Here is a 14060-nt window from a genome sequence, read left to right as displayed (position 1 = left end):
AGTTTTATCTAAAACTTTTTATTAGAAAGGTTTATCTAAAAAAATCTATAGTTGTGTATAAACATAAGGTTATAGTTCAAGATGTGTTGCCTCTGCACATTCTGTATCATTGCTGTGCTCAAATTTGAAATTCATCCTAGCTGTGCCAAAGTATTTGCCCCTTTCCCTTAGATACTTAATTCAGGACATAAAAATATAGAGCAGTTCTTTACTTCTTTTAAGTACAAAAACACCAGAAGGCTACATCAAAAATGATGAAGGCTTGCAATGTGGGCTGCATATCAACAACAGATCTCAATGACTTTCAATACCAGTATAGCTATATTAATTTCTTTTTCTTCAAGTGTGTGCTGTATGGCCCCTTCATATATCATGATTCACAGAAAATTGAAGATTGGAAAATTGAGTTCTAAGAGAAATACTGCCAAAAGTTATTTCACACATGAAGGCTTCACAAAAATATATATTAATTGAATATATGGAAACACACTGCTGGTACTTTACGCTCAGCTGAAACCCATATTCTTCAACTACGATTGAAGACAGCAAAGTTGCCTGACAAGTGGTTTCAGAACAATGTCAAGAGTTTTATGTATGTATTAGAAGAAACATAGCTCAAAAAACTCTTAAAAAATTTTCTCACAATCCATTCATCTCTAGAGCATAATTATCATTTTGTTTTCAGTGTTTTTAGTAAAGAAAAAATCTGAAAAAACAGTACCAGTTCATTCAGCTATTTAAGCAAAATGATAACTCTAACATTACGGAATTGTGGAGCTTGGAAGGAACCACCAGAGACTGCCTAGTCCAACTCTGTGCTCAAAGCAGAGCCAGATACAAGTTGCCCGGACCTGTAGCCAGTCAGGTTTCCAGTATCTCCAAGGATGGAGACTCTGCAGGCTCTCTGGGCAACCTGTTCAAGTGTTTGACCACTGTCACATTAAAATAAGTCTTATCATAAATTTAAATAGCATTTCCTGTATTTTAGATTGTGGCCATGTGATGCCATGAACATTTTTGTCTTTTCTTTTATACCCCTGTTATACCTTTTACAACTTCTGTATTCCTAGTGCTTTTTGCCTACATTCTTGGACTTGTTTGTCAAGCTAAGAGACTAAACATTTTAGAAGCTTTGTAATTAGGGATTAGTGTGCCCCAGACCCCAAGGTCCTCTCCAGAACACATTCTGTAAACCAAGATAGAACCATCCAGGGGAAGGTTCCTCGGGGAGGGGGGGGCTCACTTGAGCCTCTCATTGGGGAATCTTTGATAGATATGCTAATTAGTAAAGCCTATAATGTTATACCCAATGTTGGGGGGGGAGGAGGAGGAGAGACACAGAGACACAGGGAAAGACTCGGTGGGGTGCATCTCAATGCATATGACCTGGACGTGTACACCTAAGGATCCTTAAAAATAAATACCAAGGTAAAATCCCTTTTCCCCTTCTAACCGTGTATGTCTCTTGATTTTAAGACCAAGAAAAGGCATCACATGGCCTCTTGTCCTGTCACGGAACACCACTGAAAAGGGTCTGACTCAGTCTTCTTTACTCATTCCCATCAGCCAATACACAAAATACTAAGATTCCCCTGAGGCTTCTCTTTCCCAGGCTGAACAGTCCCAGTTCTCACAGTTTCTCTTTGTACGATACATGCTCCAGTTCCTTCATCACCTTTGCAGCCCTTCACTGAACTGGTTTCAGTACGTCCATGTCTCTCTTGTCCTGGGTAGCCAAGCACTGGACTCAGAACTCCAGGTGTGTCTCACCAGAGCTGAATAGAGGGGAACGACAACCTCCCTCCACCAGCTGGCAACACTGCCTAAAACAACCCAGGATGCCAGTGGTCTTTGCTGCAAGGTCACTTTGCTGGCTCATGGTCCCCTTCTTACCCACCAGGACTCCCAGGTCTTTTCTGCCAAGCTGCTTTTCAGCCAGATCATCCCCAGACTGTCTGGGTGGTTGGAGTTACTCTTTCTCATGGGAAGCACTTGCCATTTCCCTTTGCTGAACTTCACAAGGTTCTTGTCTACCAAGGGCCTTTTGAACAAAAGTACACTCATCTATTACATCAATCTTTTCCCTCATTTTTTTATCATCTCTACTTGCTGAGGATGCACTTTGTCCCATTATTCACCTCATTAATTAAGATGTTAAACAGTGTTGGCCACAGTATCAATGCCTAGAGCACAACACTAATGACTGGCCTCCAACTGGATTTTTTGATGCTGAAAAGTGCCCCTTGCAGTAATGCAATTAGGCCAGTTTTCAATCTACCTCACTAAGGTACACTCAGGTCCATATCCAGAGACTGTGAGAACAGAATTTCTGCCCCTGGATGGAATGGAATTATAAATCTGCAGCAGTCTCTTAAAACGATGTTCAAACGTAAGAATGACATAGCTTCGCACTTGCCAATGGTACATAAAACAGGCAAGGGGATGTGCAGAGTCAAACATCAGCAAATCTCAGTCAATATTAACCTCAGCAGGAAGTTTAACGCATTCAGTATTATGCTCATGTGGAAAGAATAAGAACCTCCTGACACATACCCATATTTTAATACTTACATTATCTGAAATTTTGTATTCAGTAAGGAGCTTACAAACATTTCCTTACTGCTGACTGTCTTGTTCAGACTACATGACACACATCAGTGTTATCTTGCTTTGCCTTTCCGTTTTTTCGGGATTATAGGAATGCTAAAGGTACATGCCACATGGTTACTGCTAGACAGATGACAGACTCCAAGCTCACGTCCATGGACTGTGTTTTACAAAATCATTGAAAACTAGAAAATTAAAACTGCAGTAACTGTTAAAGGAATTCCATGATTTTCTTCTGACTTAATTTGTTCTGAGGATTTCACAGTGATATACATGAAAAGTATATCATATAAATGCAATTTTAGTTAGAAAGTTAATGATTTCATATGCCGCAAGTGTGTGTTTCTATAAAATACGAGATATTTTAATTTCAAATTAGCAAAAACCTCCTAATGACTCAGACTCAGGCTGCACTTCACAAAAAAAAGAACTACTAAAAAGAAAGTCCTAGAACTAAGGAGGAAAAAAATTAAATTCAAGCATACATAGATTGATAGGTCATAAAAAACATGGACGGTATCCCATAAAATACCAGAAGTCCTAATTGGAGCATTTGACCACTCATTGTGGTAGAAATACTCTACCTTGTATGAAAATTAAAGCATTCATGCAAAGAAAGAAGCTCCTTAGATCTGACGCAGTTCAACTTATGCATGACTGAGAAAACCGTGAAAGCATATTTTTAAACTGCAATTTTAAAGATCACCGTGGAAATGCCTGAAATGCCTCAGAAATGTTGCATACTAATTTTGTCTGGTTTCCAGTATCTTCTTCTCTATTTGCTCTCACCTTTTCCAAAACAGGAAGCCAAGATGTAACAAGATGCAGGTTCTTCAAACACAGCCATTCTCCGTTCTGTGCACATTCTCTTAAAGTTTGAATAGCCAGGTCAGCTTGGCCCTGGCCCATGGCAATCTGAAATGGCAGACACAGTTGTATCAAGAATCTCTCAGACCTCATTTAATAGTTAAATACAAAATCGTGTTTGCAGGTTAGGATAAATACGTAAAAAAAAAAAAGAGTGCTAAAGATAACCAGAATTTTCTCTTATGTGATAGGTTACTAAAGTAGAGAAAAGATTAAGAGAAACAAGTTTTTCTTTGCAACTTATCTAGCCAGAGTTTCTGAACAAACAACATTACCTAGTCTTTGAACGGAAAAAAAACATACATCACTTGGTGACAGTGATGGTATTCCCTGGGAAGTCGAAAAGTAATTTAAATATCAATGACTAAACTGCATTACTGCAGAACCACAAAAGTAAGAGATAAATGAGAACAAAGTTTCTTTTGACTGGAAGTTAGGAATACTTCCTTTGAAGAGAAATACTCAATTTTGTATTAAGATGAGTTAAAAACTAAGGCTGCTCTCTTTCCAGCTGGGATATATGAATAGTTTAACATATACCCCTTTCTTCATTTTTATAGTACCATGTTAGTTCTACTGTAAATCTATTTGGAAGCTATATATAAAAAAAAAAACCCTGAACCAAACTAATGGAAAATAACGAGGTCTTAGCCAACTGAAAAATCCTGTCTTAGCATTACGATTCTCTGACTAAGGAACACTGAGCATAATATCTTGAAATAATTGAAAATAGCCAAGAGAAGACAACTGGAAATCCAGCAATATGGTTACAGATGGCATAAATTTAGCACTCTGTTCTTTATCCTATAGAAGAAGTAAATCAACAGAGAACAAAATTCTGTCTTACATGTTCAACTCAAATTACATGAGAAAGTGTAGGAAAACATAGTAACAAAATATTCTCAGTAGTAAGACAACTTTCAGGTGATTTAGCTTTGAGTCCTGATCCTTGACTGAATACCATACCATGCTACATTTTGGAAGTCCAACATGTAAAGGATATTTAGAGATAAACATGAAAATCCATGTGGCACAGTGAGAAATAGGTATTCTGCAATGCTCACAGATAGATAAGATGGCAGTAGGATATAAATATTTACAGTTTGATGGGAAAAATACATTGTATCAGTTTATATTCCAGGAAAGGAACAATTTCAAGGACTATTTAAAAGCAATATTAAACTTGACATTTTCCATTTCTATGCTAACTAGTGATCAGCTAGATAACAACTTCCCCCCCCTTAATATATCAAATGACAGAAGGAAATAATATTTTACAGAAAGTTATAAAGCATATTGGTACTGTTTATTGGGAATATTAGGAAACCATTTGATTAATAGAATAATTTGAATTGGAATGAATCCTGGAAGGTGTCTAGTCCAATCTCCTGCTCTCAGTAGGGCCAGGTATGAAGATCAGACCAGGAGCTAAGGGCTTTGTCCAGTGGATTCTTGGGAACCTTCAAGGATGCAAAACTTCTCAAAATATTTTACAGAATTTCACGAAATACCTAGTATTCACAAACACTGAGCACCTGATTTATGTTTTCTGTTGAAGAAAGAAATGTGCAAATCCTACAAGCAGAGGAAATGATGAAGCCTAGTTTTCAGTGGGTTTTGTTTGTTTCAATTACTCCACACTAAAAAAGATAATTATGCAGCATGTATAATTCTCAGCCTCTTTTGTTCCTTTCCATCCATCTTCTCATTTTTTCCTTCTCCACACTGGAGGAATGTCTCTTGTTTGGATACCACTTCTGTGAGCATGACTAATTGTGTCTCTCTTCTCCAGCCCATTTTGCCAATGGAATGAGAAGTTAGTTCAAGACAGGTGGGAACAACAAAACAACACGACACCAAATGATGATTTTACATACTAACTTCTTTAAAAAACAAAGTAAAAGAGATATTACTACAGTAAAATTTTACACGTTGTGGTTTTTAATCATTACACTTAGATAAGACTGACCTGATGGTAGCACTCAGTTTTTCTTTCAACACCGGCAAGTTCCTGCAACTCTTGAGAAGGGTCAGCACCAGGAGAAATTATTATCAAGATGGGCTCAATTTCCAGTGTCTCTTTATACAGACGTTTCATATTCAGAGGAGATGGAGATAATTCTTTTATTCCTACAATTAGAATTACAATTATTATGGAAATAAAGTGACCACACATGATGGAGTACTTCACTATCCATTTTAGAGGTCATCTGGCTGTCAAGAGTTCTGTTTAGCAGACACCATAAAATGGGCTTTAAAATGAAGAAAAAATCCTTACAACATGCAGGTATAAGGTACCTTATATTGATAAGAAAAATATACAAGCTTGGTACCTGGATTTCCAGCTTGACAAATATAAACTGCAGTCTTTATTTAGAGTGAAGCCTTGAGGAAAACATACAAAGAGAGAATATGCTATTTGCTGAAACTAATTGCAGTTTATATGTCCACATGCAGAATTTCTCTCCTTACTGCCCTGGGAGCCTGAATTATTAGACACACACGGTTTTTGGTACTGTGATTACTGACTGTCGCGAAGCCCAGCGGCTTGGCTGTGCCGCATAGTGAGGTGCCGCGACCTTCCTAAAAGCGTCTCCACAGCGGAGCCGCTTGGCAGGACCAGCACACTCACACACGTGTACATGCACACACACACACGGAGAGCTCCAGAAAATACAGCAATGGCAACGAGGCAGGAAGGGTACAAAGTTCAAAAGAGGCAGGTACAGAGTTCCACAGGAGAGGTTTATTGCAGCAATGCTCATGAAGGGTTCCAGGGATGAAGACAAGGAACAATGGAGAGTCCAGGTTTAAGTATGGGACCAATGATCTGAGGGCAGTGGGGCAGTACACAGGCAGGAGAAGGGAATGGGAGCCAATGGAGAACTCTGAGGGAGTGGTGATGGGGCAGGGGCCAAAGGGGGGAACCTGGGGCGGAGAACCTTCTAGGACATGGGACAAATAAGGTAACAAAGGAGCAGGGAGGCCATGGGCCAACCAGGAGAGCGGAACTGGGGTACATTAACATAGCAGGGCAAAGCATCCTGGGGAAAGCCTCTTCTGTTCACCCTAACCTGGGGAGGATCTCTGATACTAGGGACTATCTCACCAGTGGACTCTCTTTGTCCCTTGTATCACAGGCCCACTGGCCACCATAACTTATGTCTATTATTTGTTTTAATATACACCTTAAATGTCTAGAATGTTGACTTAGTATAGGCAAGGGATTTATCATGAGCCCAAAGATACATGTGTAAGTGTATCATAAATGAAATAGTGTTAACCACATATTTTCATGCATCTTTAGACAGGGACTTAACTAGTGAAGCATTGGGTGCAATGGGAAATCACAACATGCAGCAAGACAGAAGAGCCCAAATCTGTGACATCTATGCCACAACTACTAAAAGATGCAATGCACACTTCCTTGAGGGCACAGTCTGTTTTCAGAATTGAGCTATTGTACATTCCACACAGAACAGTACTACATAATTTGTACCATGGAATCACAGAATGGTTTGTATTGGGACCTCAAAGATCATCTCCTTCCAGCCCCCCTGTCATGGGCAGGGACACTTTCCACTAGACCAAGTTGCTCAGAGCCCTATCTAGCCTGGCCTTGAACACTTTAAGGGATGGGACATCCACAATTTCTCTGGGAAATCTGTTCCAGTGCCTCACTACCCTCACAGGGAAGAATTTCACCCTAATACCTAACTTGAATCTGCTCTCTTTCAGTTTGAAGTTGTTCCCGCTTGGCCTGTTACCACATGCCCATGTAGAAAGTCCATCTCCAGTTTTCTTGTGGGCCCCTTTAGGTACTGAAAGGCTGTTAACATAGTGCATTTCTGTATAGCATGTAAAATAAAGAAATAAGCATGCTTTGCGTGTTACAAAACACATTCTTAGCAAATTTTTATGAACCTTAACTTCAAAAGAAATTATTTTAATCCCTCTTCATCCATAAGTTTAAAAATACAGGTAAAAGGTGACAAAAGGAAAAAAAGGAATATCTGGATAAAACAGAAGTGAAAGGCTTTCTTGTGGGATATTATAGGTCTTCAGGAATTTATTTTTCTCACAGGAAAAGCAGCCAAACAAGATTGGAAACTTAATGGCTCCCTTTAGAACTATGTAAACCAGTTTGTTTTAAGTTGTTTCAGGGCAAGGACACTGAAAAAAACATGGTAGAAAAAAATATGAAAAAATATTCATACAAGCATGACATCTTTTATTGGTTAGAATGTGCTAGTCATGATTTTACACCGATCTCACTGATATACATGAAAAATCCATGGATGATTTGTGGATGATTCAATCATTTTGAAAATCCAAATGGAGTCAATGGTATTTTGCCTTCCTTGGTGAGTATGCAGCTTCATTCACCAAAACTATTCCCTTGTGCAGCACTCCTCCAAGGAACTGGTCCCAGAACAAGCGATTTATGTAATACTTTAAGATTTGGAAGACGGTAAGCAAGCAAGTAAACTTACTCTGCATTCAGGTCTCTGCTGGTTTTTGAGCCACACACACTGCAGATCACTCTTGTCATTGATTCCAACAGGCAGGGACATTGTCAGCATGGGCCATGTCACCATGATCAAAGTACCCTCTCTACCTACTAATAATGTTTGACAGAGAAGCTATATCTTAATGTTGAAAATCCCAGTCTGGGTGGCAGATATGGAGGCAATTTTGAGCAACAAATAATGTCCACAGACAGCATAAGGGAGTAAGATAAAGTGACTTTTAAAACTTACAGCATCCACACTCGTAACTGCTAAAAACTCAAAGAAGGTTTTTGTGTGCTGTACTGCAATATTAAGATTATTTGGCATATAGGTTTCAAATTCTGGATATAATAGACTTGAGAGAGGAAACTGACTGACTAGAACAAATAGACAACCATAGCACTGAATCACTCTAAATCATGTGTACTTTTAAAAAGACAGTAAAAAGTATTACAGACCAAGAATTAAGACAAAAATGATATTAATTAAATAATCTTTTGAGAGTCCATTTACAAAATCTCAAACCTAATGGTCTTTAAATGGTAAATGACATTAAATAAAGTAATGTTTATGTAAAATCTGAGTCTTAATGAGAGTGTTGCAGTGTAAAACTTACAGAAAACGTTATCTTCCTTTCTTAATTATCTAGTGGTCAAGAACTAATTAAAAGAATCTGACAGATTTTTTTATTATATTTTCAATCACTGTGCAGCATAAACCAAACCATTTTAAAAGCACTTTTAAGAATATTTTACAAGAACAAAATCAGCAAACCTTTACAGCATATTTTCATATGCTAAAATTTAGGGATTCCATAAGAACTATAAAATAAAAGAGAAACATAGGACCAAAGAAGATATTTAATTGTTGTGCAGAAATACCCTGGTGAAAAATTAACTTACCTAGGGTTTTACATGCAAAAAGAGCCATGGCACTCTGTAGCCTGTCTGGTCTGACAGCCTGGACCACAAGTACCTTAAAATAAAATATATTCAGGAGAGATGAGTCTATAAAAGTGTGTAATGACAATTTAAAATGCAAGACTCTTCTAAGAAGGATGAATTCTTTGAATTTATCTTAAGAACAAATTTATCATCTCTGAATATATAGAGCTATCTGATCATTCCTTTCCAAGACAATCTACTGTAATTGTTCTTTTTTAAGTAGCTTGTTCTATCAACAGAATCAGAAAATAGATCTATACTTAATGCCTATTTATACAAACTTTTCTACAATGTTTTAGAAAAACAGTAGCTATGTGGGTAGCTAGAATGACAGAAAGCACACTTAGCTTTATACTAGTAATCTAAATTCTATGCACGTATATAGGCAGCAATGTCCTACTTGGAATAGTAATATTTCTGGTTTCAGTTCAAACTAATTCATGGGTGGCACATCAATCTTACTACATAGTTTCAGTATACTTCATCAACAGAAACATTCTTAATACTTTCTGTACAAGATACAAGGTACACCAATCATTCCAGATTTACTTTCCTATAAACGCAGACCTTTTCTGACAACACACTGCACACATAAGAAGTACTCTTCAGCATTTCATTGAATCAAATATTACTCAGACAAATTCCTTTCCAAAATGGTTTATTCCTAAATTCCATGCATGCTGTTTCAGAAATATTCCTCCTCCACAAAAAGCTCTAATAGACAGCTGCTAAGAGCCAATCAACACAAAACTACATTGTCTAATGCCTCATCCTTTTTCTGGATTTTTTTACGTGAAGTAACTTCAAATGAAAAATCACAGCATCATTTGAAATTAAGTAACAACATCTTTTCATTCATAAGCACAGAAGTGGTTTTCCAGTGGAAAAGGACTCTCACGTTGAGGAAGGAACTTGCCTTTCCCATATTCTCCATGAGTTCTTGATCACCAGGTTTTCAGAAGTCATTTTTCATGACTTCTATTCTAAAAAAGCAGAGGCTTCTACTGCATTTTGTGTGAATTTGCACATTCAGTGATGAAGTAAATTAAAGATGCTCAACAAGCTGACGCATCCAGCAGTAACAAAGCAACCATGGAAGAATTTTAATACCTATTCATAAAATTAATTCTGTGTATATTTCTAAAGAACTTGTTACCTTACAGGATATACCCAGTTGCAGCTAATATACCAACACTAAAAAGACTCAGATAACAGAGAAGTAATACACGATAGTAAAAAAAATATATAATCCTTAAACTAAAAAAAATAGTTAAACGGTAAGAAAGTGTAGATACTGTCACTGATTATAATTCAACAAGGCCTGGATGTAAAATTTACTTTCAATGCTGAACTCATAATTAATATTATGAATGAAAAGATTACCTGCTGAAACAAGGAAATTCTTTTTACAACAGAAGATGGAAAGTCTTGTTCACATATAGAGCTCTGAGAAAAAGTGTGCCATAGACTTTCATCTTCAAAGCAAAGTGTCTGATAGAGACTTGGGAGAGATATCTACAAAAAAAAATGGTGTAGATTTAACTGTAAAGAAGAACAGACATTTGGACATTGTATATTTTAATTTATTTCCAAATATCACTATGACCACTACCTGTGCAAATCACAAAATTCAATTTTATTCTTGGAGTTAGAGAAGAAAAGAGTACATTTTAAAATTAATCACTTGTTTACCTATTCCCTGGAAAGGCTAAATCTATATTGCGCTGTAATTTTAGTTTTAAACCTTAAGGTTCTTTGATTTTAAACTTTGGGCTCTACCTTTAAGTCCTTTCCTCTAATGATGATCTGCTATTAGTAATAGTTTGCTATCAGTGCATGCTACTGATTCACTCAGTTACTCAATTTCTGTTTGTTTAAACCTCTAACTATTATGCTTGCCACACCTTTATTGTGATTGTTCCTGATTCCTGGTTGAAGAGAAATTAAATAGTGAACTCTGGGTTTAGCAAAAAAAGTCCTTGCCAAAGACCAGTCAAGGTTTTTCTTCTTGCTGATGAGCTACATGCATGAGGAGAAGAGCCTGAGACAGAATTTCAGAACTAGTATTTTCCTTACGTTCCCTTCAGGATCAGAGGACTTCAACACTGACTGTGGTAGGAGGAACCAATGCAAAAAAGTGTTTTTGTTTTAGCTCAATCTGAGTAATCACAAAGTCTGAAACACCTATAAAATGTACAGAGAAATCTGATTAGGAGAATACTAATTTCTAAATTAACAGTTTATGGCTTTTAATACAATATGAAGTGATTTGTGAAAGTCATTACATAAGTGAAATCTACAACTAAATATTATTCGCAATTTTCCCTCTACCTTCCTATCTATAAAAATTGGAGTACCTTGGGTAGACTTAAAGTATTTTCTAATCTCAGTGAGATGACAGGTTCATTCACATGCATTGAAATGCATTGTTAGATGGCGTAGAAATGTACATGAAAAAGGCTCCAAAAAGTGATATTAAAATTAAAAAAAAAACCAAAAAACCTTTGTATATTAAAACCTGCGTATATTAAGCTATGGTTTCTGGAAGATGGAATAAACACCTTAAAGTAAAAAAATCTTTTGATCTGAAAAATACGTATCTGAGTATTCAAGTCCAAATTGCTATCTGCCAAAAACAAAGTTCTTTAAATTTAAATTCAACAGACCACATGATGTATACCTTTAAAGATGCTACTGCCCAGACTCGATCCTGTTCTATCCAAGAGGGAATCTGGTCACGAGCGCTTCTTTGTGAATCCTTATGGAAGCAAGTTACATTACACATGGAGGTTACACAAATTTTTGTGAAAAACTATATGGAGTAATAAGATTTTGAAACCCATGTTTTACTAAAAATAGCATTCATAACAGCAATCTTTCTATGGTCTCTGGCTAAATACATAAATGGCATAACAAAAAAGCTACAAAAAGATTTAAATATGAGATATACTGTTCACATTAACATTTCCTTAGCTACTTGAGCATGATAATACTTTACCACTTAGAGTATCCTTATGACACACTCAATTCTAAGTAGTTTTTCATTAAAAACAAGTGACACAAATGATTGGCTATCTGCATATGCACTCTGAGTAACTGACTTCAAAAAACAACTCCATTGCACATATTTGAAATCATGAAGAAGATGGTCCCTCACACAACGGGCAAAACACCACCTCCGAACATCTCTGCACTGGTAAAATCTGGCCACAGCTCTATTTTTCTGCTCTTTAGATGTTTGGCATGGAGGGTATTATAAGGATGAACAACACTGCTTAAGCTCCAGTGGAATTTCTGTATTCCCTACATCATTTGTTATTAAAAGGTATTACAGTACACATAAACCAGTCTGACGAGTAGCTGCATGGAAATGTATTTGGATCTTTCAACCAGTGAGCAACTTCAAAAGTAATCTTAAATGCTCAGCAGAAAAAAGCAGAAACTTTCTTGTGAAAGGGTATCTCAGCCATAAGCTACAAAGTCTGAGAAAGAACAAAACTAGGAAACTTGGAAGCAATTGTAGGAATAAATTTGACATGGGTCTGCAATATACATTCCATTTAGAATTGGGCTAAAGGACACAAATGCACAAGCTTTCCAAAATCTATAGGTTGTGTGTTAGGCAGGTGGAAGTAAGACTGGTATTAAATTCCATTATACAATCAGATCTCACATTCCTTGAAAATGGCCTACAGCAAGAACATACTTGACAATCACTCAGTTCACAGACATTTAACTGAATTACAACGACTCCAGAGAGATGAAGGGGGACTTCTGCAGTCCCACTGAAACGCAAAGCCTGTAGTAGAGCCATCTAACAGCTAGAGAAACTGGATTTTAAGGATCATTTTAGCAACCAGCTGCCTGAGAAAACCTGAGTAAAACATTATATTTTAAATGACTTGCCACTTCTACCAGCATGCATGGGAACACAGTTGCTCTCATGAATATTCTAAAATCAAGGTACTTGCACTGGTCATCATTTTGTACCACTCAATGTACAAAATACCCTGACAGATATTTAAACAAGGCTGTAGGTTAAAAGTAGTCATGAATGATGAAAAATGCAGCTGAGCCTGAAAGAGGAAAAGAGCAGAAAAGCAAAACAGGAGGCAAAGACTGCGTTCATAATTCCTGATTGTGCTCATGCTTCCTAAAAAAACCTTTCGAAACCTTTGCCAAAATATTTGGCTCAAAGAAGGGCTATAATGGGCAAGATATGGAAAGCTTAGCATTTTTCTCTACCCTTTCCTAATGGAATTTTATGTTAATAGTATACAGATTCAATAGAACTGAAAGACACTTAGTAAACTACAGCATGCTTCATCAGACATGCAAAGAAAGCTTCATAAGCTTGCTCAGTTACCCAAGAAAACATATAAATCCATCTTCAGATGTAGAACCCTTGACACTGAGAAAAAAAGGAACTCAAAGCTAGCAAAGTGTGTGTACAATTTCATTAATTCATACAAGAAGTACAGCTCAGACACGACTCTGGATGAAAGGGGAATTCAGAAACACTGATTTTAGTTACAGCAGAGGGCTGAAAACCTTCTCAAACATGCAAGCATTACAAATTGTCATCCTGGTAAAAGAAAAATACAAGAAAATATGCAACAAAGGCAAAAAGTTATTCAAATTAGAAAATTAGTTGCCATGTTCAGAAAGTTTTATATAAATTTGTATTTTATATTACTATGTGAAAAGTTACTCATTTCTTTAATGTATGAATACAACTAATTAAACAACAAAGTAAGAATATTTTAAGTTTTCAGGATAAAAGTAAATGTTCCTTATTTCAAAATATGAAAATAAATGTAGCTTACTGATTTTCTGATGGTGTCTCCAATGATCACACCTGTAAAAGTCTCCCATTCCTGGGGGGAATAAGTGAACAACTCATGTAAGTCCCAAGACATCTTTAAGAATGAAGATTAATATGTAGTAGCATGTAGGCAGAGCAGGAAAATAAACAAATTAAATCCCAGATTCTGAAAGAGTTCCAAGACAATTTTTAAATGGTAGGTGATGCTACCAGAATGTAATTTCTTTTGCAGAATCCAAGCTAAGTGACTGGAGTGCTTTATAAGAAAAATAAGCAAAGGGCAAGTTCTATAATTCCTCAGCACTC

The 14060-nt window shown here is 36.7% G+C and overlaps 1 protein-coding gene across 4 annotated transcripts in view; it reads right to left on the bottom strand.

Annotated features, from left to right (window-relative positions):
* The window catches only part of DYNC2H1 (dynein cytoplasmic 2 heavy chain 1), a 155707-nt gene that overhangs the window by 63180 nt on the left and 78467 nt on the right, over positions 1-14060 (bottom strand). For all 4 annotated transcript variants that reach the window (XM_039563949.1, XM_039563944.1, XM_039563927.1 and 1 more), the window contains exons 72-77: positions 13756-13806; positions 11610-11687; positions 10313-10444; positions 8888-8960; positions 5444-5604; positions 3397-3522 (exon numbers count right to left, since the gene is read on the bottom strand). In XM_039563949.1, coding sequence (XP_039419883.1) covers positions 3397-3522; positions 5444-5604; positions 8888-8960; positions 10313-10444; positions 11610-11687; positions 13756-13806 — 621 coding nt within the window. The remainder of the gene's footprint in view (positions 1-3396; positions 3523-5443; positions 5605-8887; positions 8961-10312; positions 10445-11609; positions 11688-13755; positions 13807-14060) is intronic.

Source organism: Corvus cornix, chromosome 1 (assembly GCF_000738735.6).
Source record: "Corvus cornix cornix isolate S_Up_H32 chromosome 1, ASM73873v5, whole genome shotgun sequence".
Lineage (NCBI taxonomy): Eukaryota > Metazoa > Chordata > Aves > Passeriformes > Corvidae > Corvus > Corvus cornix.
Note: the sequence above shows the minus strand (reverse complement) of the source record. Positions and strands in the feature narration are given on the sequence as shown.